The 25190-nt window shown below is 38.2% G+C and overlaps 1 protein-coding gene across 1 annotated transcript in view; it reads left to right on the top strand.

Annotated features, from left to right (window-relative positions):
* Nucleotides 1-25190, top strand: part of LOC107087558 (protein kinase C eta type-like) — a 31268-nt gene that overhangs the window by 173 nt on the left and 5905 nt on the right. The window contains exons 2-11 of the mRNA XM_015379206.1: nt 8225-8378; nt 8459-8493; nt 8579-8661; nt 11021-11150; nt 11220-11353; nt 11441-11572; nt 12685-12858; nt 15379-15533; nt 20578-20716; nt 22293-22481. Coding sequence (XP_015234692.1) covers nt 8225-8378; nt 8459-8493; nt 8579-8661; nt 11021-11150; nt 11220-11353; nt 11441-11572; nt 12685-12858; nt 15379-15533; nt 20578-20716; nt 22293-22481 — 1325 coding nt within the window. The remainder of the gene's footprint in view (nt 1-8224; nt 8379-8458; nt 8494-8578; nt 8662-11020; nt 11151-11219; nt 11354-11440; nt 11573-12684; nt 12859-15378; nt 15534-20577; nt 20717-22292; nt 22482-25190) is intronic.

Below are 25190 nucleotides of genomic sequence, written 5' to 3'. Positions count from 1 at the left end.
ATTCTCAGCTGTCAGCTAACTCGCCAGAATGGTTCAAAACTCTTGCATACAAATTGAATTGACTGGATCATCATGAAAAAGCAGTTTATATCAGAAGGGTGGAAGTGACTTGAGGGAGTGATAAAGGAGAAGTTTCTGCAAGCTGAGCTGTCCTGATCTGTTGCTTGCTGACTTATAATTTCATACTTGCTGAACAGAACTCCCTTAAAGTGTTTTTGCTGATTCTTTAACTGGTTTAAACTTAAAATAAATCAGCTTTCTTTTTTCTTTTTAGCAGAACTTTGCAATGTCCCAAAATGCAAAATGTCGAGTTCTTACTAAAACATCCCAATTTAAAAAAAAATAATTGCTTCCAATGAGCTGGACTTAAAATACTTAAACTAGTTGTTATTCTTTAGATAATGATTATTTTTCATTTAATATTTTTTCTTTTGCCAGGCACTGACATATGGTGTAATGCGTGCTTTTAAAACTAGGGAATTAAAACAGTTTGGGGCTAATGAAGAAGTTTCTGGCCTGAAAAGCAGATTATTACTACAAATAACGTCCTCCTGATCGGATGCCATGATACCTTTTTTTTTCACCACAGTTCTGTGCGAAAATATTCGCACCCCTTGAAATTTTCAACCTTTTCCCACATTTCAGGCTTCCACTATAAAGATATAAAATTGTTAAAAAGATGTACATTTTTTCAAGAATCAACAAGTGGGAGACAATCATGAAGGGGAACGAAAATTATTGGATATTTCAAATAAGGGGGGCGTGTAAAATTAATCAGCTCCTTTGCTTTTAGTGCAGCAAACTCTCTCCAGAAGTTCAGTTAGGATCTGTGAATGATCTAATATTGAACTAAATGACCGATGATGATAAATAAAATCCACCCGTGTGTAATTAGCTCTCCATATAAACGCACCTGCTCTGTGATAGTCTGAGAGTTCTCTTTAAAGTGCAGAGGGCATCATGAAGAATGAGGAAGACACCATGCATAGATACTGTTGTGGAGGAGTTTCAAGCTGGATTTGGGTATAAAAAGATTTCCCGAACTTTAAACATCCTAAGGAGCACTGTGCAAGCGATAATATTGAAATGGAAGGAGTAAAGACCATTGCAAATCCAGGAAGACCCCTCTAAAGCTCAACCAAGGAGGAGACTAATGGGAGATGCAGCCAAGAGGCCCATGATCACTCTGGATGAACTGCAGAGATCTACAGCTGAGGGGGGAGACTCTGTCCATAGGACAACAATAGTGCAAAAATCTGGCCTTTATGGAAGAATGCCATTTCTTAAAGATATTAATAAAAAGCCTCATTTAAAGTTTTCAACAAGCCACTTGGGAGACGGGGCAAACATGTGGAAGAAGTTGCTCAGGTCTGATGAAACCAAAATCAAACTTTTTGGTAACAATGCAAAACACAGCTCATCACCCTGAACATACCACGCCGACTTTCAAACATGGTGGAGGCTGCATTGTGATTTGGGCCTGCTTTTCTTCAGCTGGGACAGAGAAGATGGTTAAGATTGATAGGAAGATGGATGGAGCCAAATACAGGATCATTCTGGAAGAAAACTGCACAAGAACTGAGACTGGAGCAGTGATGTACTGTATCTTCCAACAAGTGTTAGAATGACCAAGTCAAAGTCCACACCTGAATCCAATCAAGAATCTTTGGAAAGAACTGAAAACTGCTGAAAAAGCTCTCCATCCAACCTCACTGATCTTAAACTTGGAGTGCAGGAAGCACGGGCAGCTATTTCTGCCTCTCAATATGCAAAACTGATAAAGACATTCCCCAAGTGACTTGCAGCTGTTATTGCAGCAAAAGATGGCACTACAGTGTCTCAACTCAAGGGGGGGCTAACTTTGCATACCCTATTTCTTATTTTGTTTTTATTTGTTAAAGAAGTTAAAAATGTCCAATAAATTTTGTTCCACTTCATGATTGTGTCATGAAGTGATGGGTTTTCTTCTACATTACTGTTGTTTGTAGCTGGATTTACTTGCTAGCAGATGTTCTGTACGTTGCAATCATTAATACTTTAAAATAGATTTGTAACTTTTTTTTTTTTTTTTGCACTCAATTTTTGCTGGACAGGTTTACTGAGTTCCCCTGAAACACGAAAGCTAGCTAAGCTTAAAGCTGCTGTGAGACAACAAAACAAACGATTGGACATATTTCTGATTTGCTGATTTAGGAATTAATGCAGGGGGGAGAATATTTCCTTTTCTTAACAAGTAGCCCCACGACTGCTGTCCCAAACTGATCTATCAAAATCTAACAGGAAGGAAGGCCATTTAATTTTGTGACGGTGCGTTGCTGCCAGGTGCTTTCATGGCAAAAAACCTGAAAGTTACAAGTCGAGCACCCTTAGTGGCTCAAAGCTTCACAGCATTGCTTCTTGTTTTTCTCTAACGAACCTCTAAGACCCACACAGAACATCTTCAGACTAATACTGAAATTAAATTAAAGAGAGATTAATTATATTGGTTATTTATCTGAACTCTGGAGATGGGATATACTCAATTTAATCACAAATGTTTGATCTAGGATCTAAAACCCCACTAAAAAAAAACATTAGTTTGGGGCAAGTTAAAGGAGTAGAAATACTGTTTGATAGTTTTTAATCTCTACACTTTTTGTTGAACATATAAACTTTAGTGAAAAGTGTTTCAGCTGAGCACAGAGTGTGAAGTCACAGAAGAGACAAAAATCAGGCGCTGCAGCAGCCAATACAGTGTCCCTGTCACACATTGAACAATGGTGAAAAAACGTGTTTGATAGAGGAGCCAAGTTAATGCCCTTTAGCTGTAAACATGCAAAAAAGCTGTTAACTGACTGCATAGCTAAATGGAAGTGTACAGTCAAGCCTTGATCAGAACCCAGAACTACGACCCAGCGAGGACTTCCTCCTTCTGAACATCTTTCAAAAAACGGGAAGAACTCTAACAAGCTCTTATAAAGGACGTGAGAGATGTCTCATCCATCAGCTGATGGATAAAACTGAGTTTTTAGCTTATAGCTCTTTAATATTTAGCTGCTTGCTGCAAGATCTTTTTTTTTATAAATATATGCATGGGCGTAGGTTTGCATAGGCACCATAGGGACATGTCCCTACCAACATTTTGCCCCGACCTACTTATCCCTACCAATAATTCTATGTGAACAACATGTTTATAATTTACAATACAGTGTTTTTGCAGCAGTCACTTCTTTTCTCATAACTTGTAAATTGAAGACAATATTTTAAATTCTCAGTGTCAGTTCCTCTTATAGTTCCCGCGTCCTTATAAATACAATAACTCTATTTGCAGTCCCTTGAATATGTTATTTTGCTTTGTTTTACAATACAGAGAATATCATCATATCAGATAAAAAAAAATAAGAGTGGGTTTAACCTCTGTTTACCTCTGCATATCGCCTATAGAAAACACCGGATAAATGCACATATAACTGACATATTTAGACTATATTTGGTTAAAAAGGCACATATTTACCTTCCGTCTTAGTCACTAGTAAGTTCAAATGTAACCTTTTTCAAAGTGTAAGGTTGTCCCAATTTTAGATTATTTTGAAACACTGATGCTTCAAACATTGATAAACAGTATCTTGTGTGTGTAGTGCTTATAAAGTTTGTATAAATTTAGCAAAAAATGCTGTTTTCTCTTTAAACGAAATGCGCTACGATGCTCACGTCAAGCATAAAAAAATAGGCGCATGCATAATGCGTAGGACCAATGACATCAGACCAATTCAACTTCAGACCAATAGTGTCCCTACCAAAGTTGAGATCAAACCTACGCCCTTGCATATATGCTCCGTTTTTGCGACCACAGCTACAGAAATGTAAACAAACTGTCTTTGTGACAGGTAACTAGGTGGTGAAATACCCAATTAAACATTTGCTTTCCAGTAAATAACTAACTCTTCTATATTTGGAGACAACTGTTAGAATTATTTATTTAGCCGAAGGAGTGAGCTTAAAAGGATCCAGAAATAGACTAAAGAAGTCTGAAAGAGAAGTCATGCGAAGTTTACAATCAAGATCACTTGAATGTAAAACTGCTTTGTAACTAAATGAGAAATTTGGGGTTCGTTTAAAATGTTGCCACATAAATGGGTCCACATGTGGTAAAACAATAAACCCAATATTAAAAGAATGTTTGAATATTTTCTATTTTATTTGGAAAGTAAGAGCTTTATGAAATAACACTCCATGCTTTGCTGTAAAGAAGCTCCTTTTAACTGCACAGATTTTAAAGCTCTGGATTCAATGCAAGAGAAAACTGTTGAAGCTTGAAAGTTGTTTAAATTGCTTTTCTAAAAAAAAAGTTAAAAACAATCCACTGGACTTTGTTTTCCAAGTTTGAAGACGTTTGGCTTCCAATCCAAGAAGCTTTCTCAATTCAAAATGTCTGAAGTAGCATTTCAGTCTTATAGAGTAGCCAAACAAAGCCTTGTTATGGCTTAGAAAACATGCAAATTGAACTGAAAACAGGTCAACCGCTTAGTAATGGCCAGTCATTTGTGTGTGTTATTGGCCGGGCATGCACTGTACGATTTTTTTTTTTTTTGCCCTTTTCGGGCCGATTCTCCAGTCATGCGAGAATATTTCAATCAGGCCGAGTTTCAGTTTCATGGTGCGTCGTGACCACCTCCCGATCAGGAATCGCAAGGATGGGAGAAAATAAAACATTTTTGAATTTCATTCAGCCGCCGTAAGATCGCATCAGAGCGCTGGGCTGCACAGTGTAACAACATGCATCTTGATTTGTGACCTTTAAGCCTTGCTGTTTCCTCGTACAGTTTGAGCTGAAGCTGCATGCAACAATTGAAAATATTGCACAGTATATGCCCGGCTTTAACAGGCGCAATATTTTGACCACCAGCATGGCGATGAGGATTGAGATGATAGCTAACGCTGCTCTAACGCTCTAGGTTTTTGAGAGCTGAAACCTGAGACCACCCCCTCTGTTTAAGGTTGTTTTTTCTCTCTTAACGTAAGAGAGTGGCCTTCCTCACAAATCCTTAAATTGCTGCTTAAAAATAATGTTTAGTCACAGTATGACTAGCTAATGCTGGAATGGGGAAAGTTGCATATGAACAAAGTAAATATTTAGACACTCCCAGAGCAGATTAATAATGTGCCTGAAATGTTGACTTGCCCAGTAGGCACATTATGTAGAAAATATTTCACATTTAATTCTCTGCTGTGCAGAGAAAACATTTCATGCGGATGAAAGAGGTTCTGGCTAAAAGTCTAGCAGAAAAATTAGAGGAAGGCCAAATAAAGCAGATGTTTAGATAAGAGTTTATATTAACAAAAGGACCCGATAGCTTATTTCCCCAAATTAAATTTTACCAAGAAAAAGAGCAAGTTAAACTAAATGAATCACAAAAGATGCAACTGAAAGAACCCACAGTGTTTCTTATTTATCAAATCTTATTCAACCCTCAGATGTTCAGTGGTTCTTTCTTATAATGCATACATTCTCTTGATTGTATATTTAGGTAAAACAGAAGTTTCTCAAAAAAAAGCTTTTGGAGAACTTCTTCTGGGGTTTTAAATCTTGATATACGGTGACTTCTTAAATAACAAAGGCTCTGCGGCTTATGTTTAAATCAACACCCTCCTACAAAGTATCACAGCTTTTATTGGCGGGGCAGAGTGTGGGCTCAGTTTCCGTAGCTCATGTGGTTTTCATCTCATTCTGCTCTGCTGTACTTACAGACCCAGTACTGAATGCAAGAAGTTCCACTTTAAAAGAAACTATATTCAAACATTATCCACAAATAATTACATTTTATTGTACCACATTATGCTTTATATCTTTTTTTATTATTATTAATCCCTCTGCTTTTAGAAACTGGTAATAATATTCCGGTAATTTCACACTAAAAGCATTTGATTGTGTCCTGTGCGGTTGAACTCAATCAGGGACACTGGCGTTACCCCGTCTGTGTTCAAAATCTCTGTGGTGGTTTAAGTAAATCTTACTGCACTTTTTGCTGTAGTAAATAAAATAATTAATGGCTATATTAGGGCAGCAGGGATGGATGTGATTTGTGTAGTTAAACCTTCTCAATGTATTACAATCCCTTTATGAAAATGCTGAAAAAAAGCATAGAAAGTGGCAAAAAATGAATCAAATGAGTAACTTTAAATGACCTAATGATTACTCTCGAGTTTTTGAACAGCAAACCCGTTCATTACAGAACCTGTTTGGAACTTGGCTGCATTCATAGCATTACATTCATTTTTCAGATGACATGGTAGCATCATCAAAGAATGACTTTCCTTGTTATGACTCAATACAACGCTGAAATCCACACCCTTATTTCTTACATACATTCAGAACAGTTAGGGATTGAAAGGACGTTCTTTACTATGATGTAGGGCTACAACAATTATTAATCTTTAATCATGATTAATGAATTATTCAAATAATTGTTACGGTAACTTATTTAGTAATTAATTACAGAATAATGGAGACTCTAACACAGAGCAATAATTATGCCAAAATTGTAGCTATTCAAGCTGTTTTTTTTTTCTTCCCATCAATTTGCAAAACTCCTCAAGTGGCTTCACAGGCTTTAAATTCTGTATAAAATGTCCTTTAAGTAGCCTTTTTGCCATCTGAATATTGATGATTAAATAAAATATTGACAGATTTACCTGAAATGTGTAATTTTTATATGAACAATGAAATACAAATAGTGGGAGCAGTGATGGTCAGGGGATAAAGCATGACATGGCAACCGCGCGGCCGTCACAGGTTTGGGTCCCGGCCTTGTGAACTTTACCGCACATCTATCCCCTATCTCTACTCTACATATATATATATATATATATATATATATATATATATATAATATAATATAAAAATTACATTTATTGTCATGTAGGTTTGGACTTACCGGTACAAGGAATTTCACTTGGTGTTAATGGTGCAGATTAATTAGATGTATATACAGAATACAGCATTTATAGTTATATACAGTATAAAACATACAATGTACTATATTATATAGTATATTGCTATGTACTATATACACAGTAGGCAGTAATGCATGTAATGCAGGAGGTGTGGAGATGGTACGTTGGTATAGCTTGTAGGACCTGAACCGGGGGAGGGAGAGAGTCAGTGACAGTGTCATAGGGGTCTCTGAGCCTTGTTGATAAGGCTGGTAGCGGATGGGAAAAACTGTTCTTGTGGCATGAGGTTTTGGTCCTGATGGACCGCAGCCTCCTGCCAGAGGGAAGTGACTGAAATAGTTCGTAAGTGGGGTGCGAGGGATAAGCCCCAATCTTCCCTGCATGCCTCAGAGTCCTGGAGGTGGACAGATCCTGGAGAGATTGAAGATTGCAGCCAATCACCTTCTCTGCAGACCGGATTGATATATATATATATATATATATATATATATATATATCAGATATGGTGGATCTGGAGTCAACAAGTAATCTTTTTGTCATATATTTGTTCTGCCCAGCCACTGAACCGGGTGAGTCCAATCTGCAGAGTGAATTAACCTGTGCAGATTGGACTCACCTGGAATCGAGTTGATAAGATGGAACATTTCAAGGAGTCCAGCAGACAATTAAGGCTTACAAGCAACTGTGAAACAAGTAAAATTTAATTCAGGTTATTTCTATAGAGCCAATTCACAACACACGTCATCTCAAGGCACTTTACAGTTCACCAGATCGTGCAGTCAAAATGATTTAAAGTTTTCTATCTAAGGAAAACCAGTTGATTGCATTGATTAATTTACTCGAAGGTGATCCCTGACACTAAGCATGCTTGTAACGACAGTGGAGAGGAAAAACTCCCTTTTAACAGGAAGAAACCTCCAGCAGAAACCATCTGCTGAGGCCGACTGGGGTGATGAATATACGATCCAACATTGATATAATTTAAGAAATCGAAGGTGGAGAGTATTAATGGGAGGTCAATAGACTTAGGTAGAGGGTTCTACTCTGAGTTTCTCCGAAGGCCTTATATAACCTAGGAAAGGCTTCTGTTTCATGTCTTTATTTTCACTTTGGTTTTAACACTAAGGGAACCTTTCACCCATTAAGCTGTTTCTACAACAGTCCTGAATGCAAACCGACATAAAGCAAATCAGAACTTCAGATGTGCCTCTTTTTATCACAAGTTAGTCATTGAACACATCAGTTTTTTTCCATCACTTGTTCCCAAACTGTTCTTCTGGTCTCCTTGCAGATGTTGCAGTAATAAAAGAAAACACCCACAAACAGTTTACAAGGACGCGGCAGGGCGCCGTGAGGCGAAGGATCCACCAAGTCAACGGACACAAGTTCATGTCCACTTTCCTCCGTCAGCCTACCTTCTGTTTCCACTGCAAGGAGTTCATCTGGTGAGGCCGACCAGCCCAATTCAATGTCCTTCATTTAATCATTTTGGAGAAAATCTAACCGTTTCCTTCCTGTGTTGCAGGGGTGTTTTTGGAAAACAAGGCTACCAGTGTCAAGGTGTGCAGGCTTGGTTTCCTCCGTGTTCTACTGCCACAGTCCATTAATGAAGCAGATGTGTCCGTAACCATGTGTGTGTTTTCAGTGTGTACGTGTGTAGTTCACAAACGATGCCACCAGCTGGTTGTAACTGTGTGTCCACGGATGAAGAAGTCGGCCAAAGAGCAGGTATCAGCAGCCCGTTGACCTCCGCAGCGCTTCCTTTGTTTTAGTTTTTTTTTAAACAGATCGTTGAGACAACCCTCCGGTTGGAAACATTTTAAGAATACATTTCAATTAATAGAGAATGTCCTAAAATAGCAGCCCAACTCCCACACGCAAGCTCACCCACACTGCACCTGCTGTGTTCAGCAGCCTTCACAGCTTCCTGTTTCAGTCTGAGCCGACCACCGAGCCAGAACGGCACACTTCACTAAACTTTCCCACATGAACTTTTGATGCCTTTCCATCTCTCTACTAATACACCCATCAATAACCTGAAAGTATACCAGAGCAAGTTTCTCTACTTGTAGATATTACAAAGCGAAAAGTAAGGTTTCACTTGAAACAAAAAGCTTGAACTCATCTGACAAAAGCAGACTGATCTAGGTAAAGGACGTATTTTCCTTCATAGTCTGTGTAGGTTTTCTAACTTATAGTAGCTGTGTTCATTTGTGCGGCCATAATCAATTAATGTGTTTTCTAACATGAGCATAACTCAGAAGAAAGAAACAGAGCCGAAGGCAGAGAGTTGTTGAAGAGTCATGATGTTATGCAACAACAAGCTTTGCATAACAATCCACAACACAGGGGTCATGTAAAACAGCTGTTGATAAAAAGGTTGCCACCTTTGAGCTTGATATGTGGATATTTATATGCTGACAATTTTTAAATGAGAAGGAAGTAATTGAGGACCTTGCAAAGCGCCATCATATGCAGTAATTGAAACGCTTGCTGCAATACGTCCAGTCTTTAAGGCTTTTTGCACAGTTATACCAGGAATGCAAATGCAATTAAACCTCAGTATTCACAGGCACTGCATAAAAAAAACACATACCACTTGTACTTCTTCTTGCTCTAAACTTTTGATGTTTTAGATCATTTATACAGCTATTAAATCTGTTTACTGAATACCAGATTAGTTAGATTTTTTTTAACTTATTAATCAAAAATAACAAGCCTTTTAAAAATGTCAAAACAAAACTCCAAGTTAATATCATCATCTTAAGTTATTTTATTTCATTTGGATTAGTTGGAGGCTCAGCTGTGGATGTGTTGTAAGGAAACACCTTGAAAAATTCAAAATATTTCAGGAATAAAATCAAGGACCTTAACAAGTTTGGTTCTTCCTTGGTTACAGTTTTTTTAATCTAACTGCTGAAAATGCTTAAAGTTATAGTGGAGAATTTTCGTGAATTAAAAAAAAATGCAAATGCAAACTCCTGTACCCGCTCTTGAAAGGGAACGCTGTGCGAGAGCATGCACAAGCCCATTTCTCCTCGTGCACGCTCTGTTTAAAAGTTGCTGTTTGCATCGCTCATACAAGCTTACTTTCCAAAAGGACGGTCTTACATAAACATATTAGCAGAATGAGGACCACTTATTTTGATGATCCACCTGGAAAAGAACATCCTCCACTATACCTTGAAGTTTGTGATGTTTTACTGCTAAGCACAGAGACAGGCTCTGTGTCCCAAAGAGGGATGTGTGTTGTTGGGAAAATGTATGGATTCACCAGAGAAAAGCAAAAGACCTTAAGATGCTGTCTATAGCTGTTACTAAGATTTTATAATCAATAATGAAAGTGGCCTATACCACTACGGGCTAAAAAGGTCACTCTGCAAGGAAGAAGCCCGTACTCTGATCCAACATATGGAATAAATATTTTACAAAGGGCAGAGAGCATAAGATTAGGATAAAAGCTTTGTGGTCTGAGGAAACAAAATTACATCATTGCATTTGTATTAAAGATGGAGAATATGGCAAGCCTGTGAACAGATCCCTGCTGTGAAGTATGGAGTTGGCAGCATCATGTTGTGTGAGGAAGTGGTGCACTTTGCTAACCAGATTACATCATGACTAAAGAACACGTAATGGGAGTTTTGAAACAAAGTTAAAGCTGAGATGCATTTTGATAAATTTGCTACAAACCAGCTTTAGGACAAAAAAGTCAATGTTTGGGAGCGCCCAAAACATCTGATTTATAACACGGATATATTAAAACTGTTAACTCCAAAAAAGATATAGTTGTCTAAACGTGCTCTCTCTAAATTTTAATTTTAAAATCTAGATCATTTTGGTAATTCTGAATGTCGTAATGCAGGAAAAGTCATGTCTGATTAGATATGTCAGAAAAAAGTCACCTTTTACACAGACTATAAAAGTGTCTCATTTAGACTTTATATTTGGAAGTTGCACATGGCATGTATAAACAAAACATGTATTATTTTTTGTTTTCAGAGTGCTGTTTTCTTTTGTTTTTATGTTTTCTCTGAATTAACCTATTATACATGTTCTGGTTTGTTGAGTCTCTGCTGTGTGGTTGCAGGATACAACTCAAGGTTTCAGCATCAACGTCCCTCACAAGTTCAGCATACACAACTACAAGTCTCCCACCTTCTGTGATCACTGTGGTTCGCTGCTGTGGGGAATAGTTCGGCAGGGCCTGCACTGCAAAAGTAAGGGTCGGCTTCTCTGATCATGCCTTTTATCTAGGGTTTATCTCATTTTTCTCTTTTCTTTCTTAGTCTGCAAAATGAACGTTCACATCCGCTGCAAAGGCAACGTTGCCCCAAACTGTGGAGTCAACAGCGTTGAACTAGCCAATAAGCTTGCAGAGATGGGTCTGCAGGCTGGAGGGCTCTCCAAACGGAACACCATGGTATAAAGACTTTAGTTCCACACATGGCTGTAGGTTGTCTTTTTCATTAGGTAAATCTTTAAAAGTGTGGATTTTCTTTTCTAACAGGTTAAAGATCCAAGGAGGGCATCATCTGAGAGAAGGGAGAGTAGCATCACAGAGGTCCAGCCAGAAACCCCTCGGCTGGGAATCTCAGACTTCACCTTCCTTCAAGTTCTTGGGAAGGGTAGCTTCGGCAAGGTGGGAATGACTGGGAATAAGAATGGGAAAGAAATAAAGATGGGATGGAGATTCACTCATTTTTAATATGGAAAAATTTAATTTTTACAGATATAAATAAAAAAAAAATTTCTTCCAGAAACACAGCAGTTATTTTACAGCCTAAAACAAATTAATTGTTTATGTGTTTGGATGTCCAGAAGGTGGCCTGGGAGAGTTTACAGGCGGCCCTTGGTCACTAGTTAAGAATAGCTTAAGTTAGATTTTGCAGCTTAGGTGGTTGATGCAGATACAAATATTAGAATGCATATTTTTTTAATTTCATTAACAACTTAAAAAAGTAAACTGTAAGATGCAACACTTTTTTAAAAATCTTTTAGCAATCCTTTTTTTGCTTTTTTCTTATTTAGTGGCAAAAAAGACGAAAAACAACTGGTGCCTTCTAATAAAGAAACTTCTTCTAATAAAGAAACTTAGAAAAAATAAATTATTCAAGTTAGCAAAATAAAGTAAGTTAGCCCACGTCCATGTTGCTGTAAAGACTAAAGAAAGTCAAGAAAAAAATATATACTTTTTTGTATTTTAAGACTTTAGAATGCTAAATCTCTGATAATTTATCTATAACATTTGTAAAATAATTTGCCTGTTTATTGAAAAATTGTGTGAATAGCTTATTGACAAACAAAAAAAAAAAGTTTTTGCAATTTTAGTAAAATAAAAATCTTTTTTGTCTCCTTAAATACTTTAAGGCCCTCATGGCAAAATGTTTGGATACCAGTAATGTTGGCTGCATGTTTTAAGGCTTTAAGGTATTGAGTTTGCACTAAAATCTCATCAGATGTGACTGATATACTTCTGAGATTACATTTTGAAAATATATTTTGCTTTTCCCTTTCTATTAAAGTGCTCAGATGGCACAGATTGTAAATCTCAATTATTACAAATATTTTTTCGTCTACTTAATATTTATCTTCCCCAAACTAATGATTAAGCACTTTAAGTTACTTACAGAACTGCAGCAAATATAATTTTTTTAAGTAGAGCAATCAGGAAATCAAGCAGATTGACCCGGTTAGGCAGGAATTTCCCTGCTGCACATGTCTAACCATGTGTCGTGCATGTTGTGTCTGCAGGTTATGCTGGCGAAACTAAATGGCAAAGATCATGTCTTCGCCATCAAGGTGTTGAAGAAGGACATCATCCTGCAGGATGATGATGTGGAGTGCACCATGACAGAGAAGCGGGTGCTGTCTCTGGCCCGCTGTCACCCCTACCTCACGCAGCTCTACTGCTGCTTCCAGACACCGGTCAGTACAGCATGAGGCCTCCTGATCTCAGTGGAAAATCCTCCTCCTTTATTTCTGATTCATCCCAATTTCAGGAGAGATCGATACGTAACAGATTACAGCACTTTATTTTGTTTTCCCTCGTCTGAGGTTTATTTTAGCGTTCAATTTAGCGTCACACACTGAAATGGAGACTCTGCTAAATGATGATTGGTCAGTAAAAACAATCAGCTACAGCCTCTCACCGCAGTTTATGCATCAAAACACTTCGTTGTTTGAGGAAAAGTAAAAATTTTTAACACGACCTGGAATTAATCATAGATCTGTCTTTAATGCATTGATAAATTACTATTTCTTTGACCTATAAAAGTAGCTAATTAAATTGTAAAATCGGTACTTCAGTAGATGCAGAACTAGAGAGAAAATTTGTTTTTTTTAAAATACATATTTTGAAACGGGGAAATAAATGTTGTTGAAAAGAACAAAAATACACGTAGACAATAATTTTTCAAAATATTAGGTGCTTCTGCTTTTATTAATACCAGCTAAATGAGAACAAAGTAGATCGGTAAACAATACCTGGCGTGCCAAGATTCCACAGTTTAGGGACAAAACCAAAATCTCTTGGTCTAAACTGTTGAATTTGACAAAAAACAAAGCAAAGATATCGGTAAAAATCTAAACTGGTTGCTGAAATGGACAGAAATCTGCTATGGGGATTTCAGCTCAGGATGTGTTTATCTCAGGCCATTTCCTACCCATCAGAATGTGTCCTTTTGGCCCTACTTGCTGACGCCTGTGATTACAGATCGAGACAAAGTCAGATGCTTAAAGCAGCGCAAATGACGTCTAAAGCAAGCAGCCATTACTACCTTAAAGTCATCCTGGGAATGTTGGCCTGTTGTCCCCTCTGCAGCTCCGTAAAAGGACACCATGCTTGATGACACCATATTAGTTTTTATTGCATTTCTCAGTTGGTCAGCAGGTGGCAGCAGATTTCCAGCCCTTTATCTTAGAGATTGATTTTGGAGCAGCAGGGCTGTTACTGAGGCTCAGACACTGGGTGCTCATAATCTGCTTTAGACGCCTGAATCATTTCTGACCTACTTTCAACCCTTCCTTGGAAGAGTTGAATTGATGACACGATTGTGCTACCACCTTCTTTTTAGTTAATTCAGCGTTTCTTTCTTATCAGCTCTTTCCTGGTAATCTGCCGCACACACATTGTTGCAAGGCAGAACAATTCGCTGTGCCATTGCCTCATTGCAACAATTGTTAATTTAGACTGGTGTGTACGTAAATGCTGGTTTTGGTGGTGTGGAAAAAAGAAGAAGAGGAAATGAGCAAGACTTGTGGTTACGTCTGTAGAAACGGACATAGGTGTAATTTGTTTAGTTTTTTTTACTCTGTCATTTGTTATCAAGGTAAAAGGTTTGCATATCGCTATTGCTGAACATTCTAACAATAAATTATAACTATAGTAGAACTGACAACATTTTCTTGAAGGTTCATTGTAGAAAAAGAAAAAAACCTTCATGCTTTGTTTTCTGAGGTCCGGTGCTTTTGTACTTGGACTTAGACAACTTTTATTATCATTTTGTATACACTCTGTGTATCTCGTTTAGTACAGCTTTTCAGACAGTACATAAACATTTCCATTTTATAAAGTGCAGCAGTGATCAAATGTAAACGGTGGGAGAAAAAAAACATTGTGCAAAAACGCATTTATATGGAAGTCCAGAGCCTTAATATCTATGGTGCAAATATGCAGTTTTTTTTGGTTTAGTGTTATCAGTGTGATGCAGACTGTGACATTATGTAGAGCTTTTTTCAACAGTTCAGCAGTCTGATGGCAGTGGGGAAGAAACTGTTGCAGCATATGCTGGACCTGCATCGACTGCTGTGCATTTGATGCACATTCTAATGGAAGTACAGCTTGTTATTGGCACAAAACAGAGCAAACTACAAGAAGGAGTAAAAATATTTCCAGCCATTAGAATTTGCTGGATTTTGTCAGGTTGCAACCATCCATACATCTTTGTCCGTTTACCGGGATCAGGTATCGAAGGAGCAATTTCAGTAGGGAGGCCCAGATGTCCCTCTCCCCAGCCACTTGGGTCATCTCCTCCAGGGGAAACCATAGGCGTTACCTGGCCAGCCTAAACCTAAAACCCATTTACCAAAAATAGTTTCTAATGATAATTTCTTTTTATATACAACTTTAAACAACGTTATATTTGTAATCACTCCACCTACTTTGCAGTTCTCATCCCCACAGTATAATGCTGCCAACACCCTGTTTAACCATAGGGATGGTGTGTTCAGAAGGTTTTTCTACTCCACTTTCTGTTTAGCATGCAGACCAGAAGAAGTAGCACCGTATCCAAAAAGTCTGCTCTGTCTCCTGCATGGTTTATAGCAGAATGGAAACAAGACTTGTTATGGCCTTCTTCCAATAATGACTTTCTCCATTCACCTTGGACAAATAGCCTTCTGTGCACATGATGATTGGATCACTTTTGTTTTGTATTCTGACGACAGGACCGTCTCTTCTTTGTGATGGAGTTTGTGAATGGAGGCGATCTCATGTTTCACATCCAGAAGTCCAGGAAATTTGAGGAGGGCAGAGCGCGTTTCTACACAGCAGAGATCACTTCCGCTCTGATGTTCCTGCACAGCAAAGGAATCATTTACAGGTTTGACCCAAACACAAACACAGGCCCCCAGAAATAAGGCTACAGACTCACAGATTTTAGATACTTACAGTAAACACTATGTTCCCAGAATATTCCTCAATGTTTTCTGGGAAAAAAAGCTCTTTGCAAGTTGACTATTAAGAAAACATTAGCACCCTTGAAGGAGAAATTCAGGTGTGATAGGCTACTGTTCTCTCTCATGAGTGCTACAGACTCCATATATACATTTTTATATCTTAAAACATAGACATTCTGTTATGCTGTGGAAATAATGAGCTTCATTGGTTAATCCTTAGCGAAATAATCATACTCTTAACTTGGTCAAGGTTTAATTTGTATTTCTACAGGTTTGTTTTTCTTTTAACAGTAAGCGATCATTCAGCCTCGATTTACTTAATTTTGGAAGGTCTGGGATCAGCTCATACCGAGATGTAAAACCGATGTTTTAAACCCTCTGCAAAGCTCTGAAAATTAACAACTATCATTGCTCGAAATGTTGATTTATATTTAAGAGCAGTTATTCAGAAGTTTTTATTGTTTCAGTGATTTAATAAATGCCTTTTGTAAGATAAGTTGGAAAAATTAAAGGTGTCCTCTGATCTTATAACAGCTGACAGTGTCGGTTATAAAAAAAACAAAACATGTTGCAGTCAAATCGGAATCAGCATGTCAAGTCTTTTTAAAGACCAGGAATCGGTGATCGGCCAGAAACCTGCAATCAGCTCATCTCTAGTTATTGAATCATTTAATAAAATGATACACACAAATAAAGTGTAAAAAATACAATCATTCTACAGAATCATTTTACAGGCTGAAAAGAGACATCTATAACTCATATATATTTAAGATTCAGATATTAATAAACTTGGGCTGCACGGTGAGGCAGTGTGTAGCACTGCTGCCTTGCAGCAAGAAGGTTCTTGGATTGATTCCTGCTCTAGGGTCTTTCTGCATGGAGTTTGCATGTTCTCCCCGTGCATGCCTGGGATTTCTCCAGGTACTCCTACTTCCTCTCACAGTCCAAAACAGGTTTGATTAGGCTAATTGGCTTCTCTAAATTTTCCTTAGATGTGAGTGTGTTTGTGTGTGCATGGTTTTATGTCTTTGTGTTGCCTGGTGACCTGTCCAGGATGAACCCCACCTTTCGCCCATATACTGCTGGAGATAGGCACCCACTGCGACCCTGATAGATTAGGTTGCAGAAGATGGATGAATATTAATAATATTTAAACTTTTAGGACAGGTTTGATTATCTCTCAGCAGCACAAATGCTTTGCTGTCTTATTAATTAACATTAATCTGTAGAAAGAGAGGGCAAAATGTGCTGCAGGTAGACAAAGTTCCAGAACAAGCTTACCGTAGATTTATTAGAGGCCTAAGTCAAAAACGGCCAGACAGAACTCTGCTGCTCTGCCAAGCTGATCTGTTTCTTAGAAGCCTTTGTTTCTGCTCTGCTGTTTCCATTTCTCTCTGTCTGCTGGAGGAATAACTAGCTTTAATGCTCCAACAGGCAGGTCAATCCACTCTGAACTGTTGAGCAGTACTGCGTCTATCAAAGCATTAGGATGAATGGAGTTTTCTCAATCTGGATTCAGATGAAAAAAAGAAAGAACATTGTTCAGGCTGGGTTCTCTGGTATTTTCTTAAGTCCAGCATTTTCAGCACTTCCTGGAAAGGAGGACTTGATATCTTGAGGGAAATTTCAACTAATGCAGCCAATAATCAAAGGATTGATTCTGTTTTATGAAAAAAAAAACTAAATTGTTGAAATCAACAACAAAATCGCTGTCTGATGGTTTTAAACATGTTATCATGTCCTTAAAGAAATCAAAGGAAACAGCAATATAGAGAAGTTAATGAAGCCCGTTTTACCAGGATAGGAAGGGATGTTCTGTTTCATCAAAAGTCCTGACCTTAACCCGACACCATATGATGAACACCATCGAGCTGAACTCTGGCAGATCCAATCTTCAGTAGATTCTTAAAAAAAAATACCTCAGCTTTGTTTAGTTTAGTCAGATATTTATCTAACTTTTATTAGGGTTTCCATCAGAGAGTTGATATGATGGGCTGCTATTTAAAGCGGCACAAGGTATTAGAATTTGTCCAGTATATCAATCAAACCACCATGTACTGAACTCGTGAAGGCAGTGTCCATGGAAGGACTGTTGAATATGCTGAAAAGCATGTAAGATCCTTAAAAAGGGCCTTATATCTAAATAAGATTTGCAACAAACAGTTTTAAAGTCAGGTGCTATTAATTTGGAGAACAGTGTATAAAAAAAACCACAAAAAAATCATCAGTGTTAATGAAAGCAGAGCGTTGTTTTGGATGCGGTTTGTTCCAGCTGGTTTTACGCCTCTCCCTCCTCCTGAGGAGGTCGGATGGCAGAGCGGTGGGCTTGCAGCCAGCGTGTGATGGTACTTTGGGAAGGAGCCCGTCATGTGAGCAAACAGTGACAAAGTTATATATAGCTGACCGTGTGTCCTGGGACAGGCTGCAGCTCACAGAGCGGCTATTACAGGCAGCTCACATCCCAAAACTACTTAAGAATGATGAGATAAAATGTACAGCCTGTCCATCAGGCAGGTGACTAGGAAAAACCTTCATGCTGCCTCCTAAATGCTGAGTTTATATTTAGTCAGCTGTTCTTGTGGCTGGATTACTTGAATCTGTGGCGTTTTTAAATGAACATTATTCTTTATAAAATGGCTTCGTATTTGCAACTAATTAATGATCTTATTTATGCCATCAGTTGGGTCCCTCTTACAGCAAGTACCCATCCAACAAGACTCGGCTAACACCATATTTTATAGTTAGGATGGCCTTCCTATATATACAAGCTTCCTCCTTTTCCCTCCAAATGTAAAGATAGTCCTTACGGCTGTTATCTTTTATAAACAACTCGAAATAAATGAATCTAATTATACAACCAACTCCTATGTATTCAGGTTGGCAGGGGTGGACTTTTTCATACGGTATCAATACGATGCTGATGTTGCACCTGAATTATTGACTGATATTGATCCGATCGGATATTAGCATGAATCATTCCTACTTTTAAAACTCATTTTGTTGTGCAGAAAGTAGAAAAGGCTTAATTAAGTGATTTTACTTGGAGACTAATAGTGAAGAGGAATCTGTATGGGAACAACTGACCCATGTGTTATTAAGCAATAGATTACATAAAGTTCAACCAGAAGTGCATCATTTCCATCAGTTTGCTCATATCAGAGACCTTAGAACAGGTCTGTCTAAAATCGGCCCTTGAGGGCCGCTGTCCTGCAGGTTTTAGAGATTTCCCTGCTTTAGAACAGCTGATTCTAAGGATTGCAGTTCAGCAAAAGCCTGCTGACCATCTATCAATGGAAATCAGCTGTGCTTAAGCAGGAATTCTCTAAAACCTGCAGGACAGTGACTTTGGGCAGGTCTGCTTTAGATGCAGGCTGATATGTTCCAGTATTAGTTTTGTGGGTGAATCAAACCAATATCGGATTGACACATCTCTAGTGGCAAATAGATTAGTTAGTTATCATGTTTTTTTTTTTTTTTTTATGCATCATGTCCCCTTATGTTTATATTTTCAATACACTATATAACCAAAAGTATTTTTTGAGTTTTCCATGTGTGGAAGATCTAATACCTTTGGCGACATAGCGTAGATTAAAAGGCTATGTTTCAAAATCCACAATCCGATGCCAGACTAAAAAACATTTACCTCACAGAGTGGAGGGATTTTACACAAGTAGTTATATATCTGCCCCCCCGCCTGAAAACAGTTATATTTATGCGTCAACGTTTTTGTCAGCACTTCCTCTGCTTCTCTCTGGAAATGTTCCTATTTGTAAACCCTGGTGTTTATCCTGCGCTTAGTCAGAGCTTTATTTTCTATGCTAAAATATATTCTGATTCCGTTTCTGCAGAAATATCAGCTTCATGAAGTTACTCTGTAAAAAAGGTATTTTATCAAAATGTTGTAGGATTTTCAGTACTGCTCATTCTGCTGGTTGCGAGGACCAGTTTGTTTAACCAAGTAGTGAAAAACAAAGAGGAAAGTGCACCATGGGAAGCTGAGTCAATGTTGCCCAACCGTCTTAAAGCAGAAAAAAGCAAACCAGATTAATCCAACCCAGTGAGTGCTTAATCAGCTGTCAGCCTTTCAGCTGCTGTTGGCTTCATTCATCATCTCGTTTCATAGAAGTCGTCCATGCTGCCTGGAATCTTTTCTCTGGTTAAAAACTGTGAAAAGCTCCTCATTTATGAAGTGAACCAAGTTTCTTATCTCTGTTTTGAACCTCATCCATGCAGCTTCAAGCCGACCTTCACATGAATGCTGGGTCATCTGATCACAGATTAGAGCTTAACCCGGGCGTCCTCACTCGGCAGGTTTAATCTCTGTGTCAGATGACAAAGCAGCAGCTGAAACTAACATGAAGAAGGAGATATTTCCTGGGAGGATTTGGCTGCAGAGGAAAATCTGAGTGAATTTAATCAGAAATGGTGCAAACCTGATTAAATCCACTCACGTATTGTTTATTACAGTTGGAGAATACATTTTAGTGCGTCTGTTGATCACATTCTACTTTCATCAATATTTCTAAATGATTATATAGGCTGGATAAAAAGATGCATGTGCATTTTAGCCAAATAGTTTGATAACAGGAATACAAAATGTGCTGCATTCAGTCACTTATGATCTAATTATGATGCTTTAAGGGAAACAAGGATACAACCCAGCATACAAAGTTTTTGATTTTTTTTTCACTTTATGAATAATTTGCTTTTCAGCAAAGACTAAGTTCAAAGGAGGAAAAAATAGACTCTGGATGAATATTTATGTATAAATGTGCTCTTACTCTGTTATTCACATCATGCTGGAGTTTTTACAAGAGCATCTGTGGTGTTATTGAAAGCTGTGCAGAACGTGACGTTTGAGCGGCTCTGAGTTTTGGTTATATTATAGTTTTTTTTTTTCTGCTGCATCACAATAAGCCCTATTAAATGAAGTATTTTGTGTCCCTCTGTGTTGGTTTTGCCTTTCAGGGACCTAAAACTGGACAACGTGCTTCTGGACAAAGATGGTCACTGCAAACTGGCAGATTTCGGCATGTGCAAGGAGGGTATATTTGAGGGCGTGGCCACGGGGACCTTCTGTGGCACTCCGGATTACATCGCCCCCGAGGTCAGTTCATATCCTCACCCCAAACAGGTTTTCAGACTCCTGACTTTGAACGATTCCTTCAGAGTACTGGAAAGTCTGTAGTTTGATTTAAAGTGGAAAAAGGCTGTGAAAAAATGTTTTTATATTTAGATCCGATTCGCTTAAAGGTATTTTGGAGGATTTTTGGTAATTTTTTAAAGACCCACCCTGTCTACTTTAAGAAAAATGCGTGTTCACGAGCCCATTTCTCCTCGTGCTTGCTCTGTTTAAAAGTTTCTGTTCTCATAGCTCATACAAGCTTGCTGTGCCCGAACGTTCGCCCTAATCCCTCACTCACTATATAGAGCAAGGACTATATAGTGGACTCGGTTAACTGACCGTTCGGACAGTTAATCACTGCTTTTTCTCCCTGTTGGTGAAGTAACTCCTCCTCCACTATGCGGTGCTGCGCAATCTTTATTATTAGTCACCACTGTCGGGTAACGAAAGCTTCTGGCGACAGCGGGCCGCTGTGACAGCAAATCCCATACTGCTTTGCACGCAGAGCTCTCCGCGAAATCATTCCAGGATATATCTGCCTCTTCTGAGGCCTTTCTTATCTTCTCATACACTTCATAGACACTTTTTTCTCTTACGACACTCTGCCATTTTAAAAACAATGCGGTGCGAAAGGTGAGCTTCAATGACTGTCTGAAACCGTAGCGACTGTCTGAAACTCACCTAGGGGGAATCTGAATTATTTTAAGATAAATCCTAACAATTTTTTTTTTCAAATTTTGGAAATTTACAAAAGATTTCTGACTATAAACCGATTTGCTGCAACAGAGTAGGAAACAACACATTTTTATTTTAGGTCTAAGATCAGAATATAACCTGAAAACTCTGACCTCTATATTTAAAACGGTGAGCTTTTTATTTGTCTAATTGTGAAAGAGTCCATTCAGAACTCGTGCAAGGATCCTTGGCCCTTATTTGATGCACTTTTTCCGTTGATCCTCCTCCATCTGAGCAAACATTGAACTTGCTGCCAGTCACTTAAAGCTCCGTCCTGATTAGCTCTAAGGAAACACATGTTCAAGGCCAGCATGTTTCCTGTTCACTCCTCAAGATTCACATCCAGCTGCATGTTTCCTTTATATTAAAAAACAGTTTTAGCCTTTGTCTTCATGCTTTAGTTTGACTTTTTCGTCTCCAAACACCACAGAGGATTCAACAAAGTTCTCCTTAAAGTCTCTGACCCAATTCAACCATAACTTAAGCCCAGCTTGTGGATATAGGTTTTTTTAGATGCTTTTTCTGTGTTGTAACAGGTTAGAGGGTTCTGAAAATAAAAGTGCAATAAAGAAAAAACTCTCATTGAACTTATTTATGTACGACTTAAAGTTTCGGGGAGACAACAAAAGTGAAATGTTTGGTATGTCCTGTTTTATCTGACTCAAGCCTTTTAGTACTTCCTGAGATTATGACAGTTTTTAATGAAATTTTTATTAAATGTTTGCATCATTACCTGGTGTGACCTGGTGTGAAAATTCTCTCTCTGTCCAATTATTGTCCCGATTCAGAAACTGTTGGTAAATTGACCGTAATGATTCCACAGATCCTGCAGGAGATGCTTTATGGCCCGTCCGTGGATTGGTGGGCGCTCGGTGTGCTGCTGTATGAGATGCTGTCAGGACACGCCCCCTTCGAAGCTGAAAATGAAGACGACCTCTTTGAATCCATCCTTAACGAGGAAATCGTTTACGCATCCTGGCTCAGCACGGAGGCGGTCAACATCCTCAAAGCTGTAAGTCTCCCCAGCACTTAGTTTTCTTTTAATTAATAATTGAAAAAGCTGTTAAGCAGAGGACTTTAATTCGACCAATCAGATGAAAGCTGATTCACTAAATCATTGAACGTGATGTTATTCATTCTGCTAAAGCTGGGTGGTTTTCATCAGGTTTATTGGATTTTATTATCAGGGTGTGTGTTTTGTTTTGGTACTATGTTGTTGCTACAAGATCCAGCCAGCTGTTTGGCTGGAGCCTGTTGCATAACTATATTAAGACATGTTCCGTTGCCAGCCGTGGTGCTACAGCTATAAATATGACGCCTCCTCCTTTGCTGCACACTTATCATCCTGCATCCTTGTAGTGATTCCACCACGCGCCCAGACCTGACTCCCATGCTGATTGGCCCTCAGTGGCGGGTCGGTGCGAAGGGATTTGGAAGCTGTGCTTCTATTTTTACTATAAGCTTATCCGCTGTAAGGTTCAACGTGACTTTGTAAACAAGTTCAGGGGGCCTCGTTGCTCCGCTGTTCAGGAATGTGACGTGTTTTTGTGACGTCTGGAGAAAACATTCAGACTTTTATCTCTGCCTTCTATTCCAACTTGGGTCTACAGTCATGGTAAAAACTAAGTACACTTTCTACTCCCACTGACAAATCCCCATAGCTTTAATACTGTAATTATTTTTTAAATAGTTAAAAGCAGAAATGGAAAACCCAGCTGCAGTTATTCTCAGAAGTTTATTTTTCACCATTTCACCCCAGCTTTTATACTTGGTGGTCAAATGACTAAAGATGTGGGGTGAGCTTTACTTGTCCAACTTGTGGCCTCACATTTGACTATAAATACTTTCATATACAAGCAGCTCATGCCTTACTCTGTGTCTGAAAGTTGCGTTGATCCAGGGGTGGCAAAACAAGCCCAAAATATCAGCCCTCCACTGCTGTGCCCTACTGTTGATATCTTCATTTAAAAAAAAAATATATATGTATATATATATATGTGTGTGTTGTATTAGGTTGAACATGGAACCGTGTGTAAAAGCCAATAACCTAGCTCTGTCCAGGACATTGTTACAGAAGTCTTACTCTTCATTCAGACCCAACTGAAGCAGGTAGTGGTATCCTTTTTACAGAGCTTTTCTCCTTTAGCCTTTCACGATGCTATGATTGTTCAGTATTTTATTTTGCCCGAAGCAAACCTGCACGTTTTGTGGAGTAAAAAAATGAGCACTGAGAGTTGATATGCAAGGAAGAATTTTTTTTATTTTACTCTGCAGAGGAGAATGGCAAAAACCAGCTGAATACAGCTGAGTGTGATTCTGAAGCATTCAGAAACACACCCCTACATTTAAAAAGAATCCACAGCATACACACACATGAACATTGAATCTTCCCAAGAGAAACACTTTAGTTCATCAAAAGACATAAATTTGCTCAGATAAACATTTCAGACAACTGTATTACTTTCACACCAGAAACAGGATGGGAGAACGATACGAGCATAAGTTTTAACCATAGCATGAAGGAGGCTTTGTGAACTCATTATTTCTAATGACCTTCCCCTCACCCTTATCTAGAGTAGGGAGGGGAGGCACCTGCTTTCTGTCCCCTTAAACAGCATAGCATAGTGAATGGTACAGAATTTCTCTATAATTACTTCTATTCAAACTAACATTTTATCACACAAATAGGCTAAGGAAAAACCTCGATTCCACAGTTTGTTCTTGGGTAAATTATCCTTTAAAAACAAATTCTCTCTGTGGAAAGAGGATCTTCAAATTACCTTGTTAGTTAGTATTTCTAGATTTTTGAGCAGAAACAGCTTCACTGAGGTCCTTTCTTAAGTTTTTCCACCTTTTATGATGGTTTTCACCGCCTGTCAGTCACTACATTTGATTAGCAGATCTTATCTGCTGTATTTCCTTCTGACGAATATTCATGGCGGAGTTATTCAGTTTTTTTTTTTTCTGTTGTCTTTGACAAATGAGGACTTTTTTAAATACCGGTGGATCTGCTAAACACACCAGCAATCATCATTGACACTAAGAAAACATTAGAATGGATAGAGGGCATGGACGGTTCTAGACAGGGGCCAACAGGGGCTATTACCCCTGAAGAACTGGTCCTGGCTCCTGTACTGAAACTTGGTACTAAGAAAAAGAAATTCTATTGATTATTTGCGCTGGAACAGACATAGTGACTGATGGTTCCCATAGCCCCGTTTAATTTTTTCTTCCCAGATCTGTTTTGTGATTTAAAAATGAAGGTGATGGTTTCAATCACTGTTTTCATCTTCTAAATGTGATTTTGAACCAAATGTTTAAATAAAAAAAAGCCGTATTTATTACAGCTGAATTTATCCGCTGTTTCATCACGCTTGCAGAAGTTCTGATACTTTGATTAAAACTTTTAAAATTTTTATTTAAAATAGGTCAAAAATATTTCATGTTCCTGAATTATGAATGTGAATTATGAAATTGACATAATATTTTAAAGATTTGCTTTATTTTATCTTTATTTTTATTCAGCAGCTTATTATTTTTTGCTTTTTCTACATGGTAAGGGAATTCAAATTTTGGGTAAATTAAAACTCAAATTTTTAAGACAAAAATACAAATTTTCAATTTGAAAAACATTAACTTTTAATTAAACTTAAAGACATGGACATTTCACTTAATTTAGGGTAGAGCCACAAGTAGCTCTTTGGTTCATCAAATCTTTTCA

The sequence above is a fragment of the Cyprinodon variegatus genome, unplaced genomic scaffold (genome assembly GCF_000732505.1).
Source record: "Cyprinodon variegatus isolate N-32 unplaced genomic scaffold, C_variegatus-1.0 Scaffold187, whole genome shotgun sequence".
NCBI classification, from domain to species: domain Eukaryota; kingdom Metazoa; phylum Chordata; class Actinopteri; order Cyprinodontiformes; family Cyprinodontidae; genus Cyprinodon; species Cyprinodon variegatus.
Note: the sequence above shows the minus strand (reverse complement) of the source record. Positions and strands in the feature narration are given on the sequence as shown.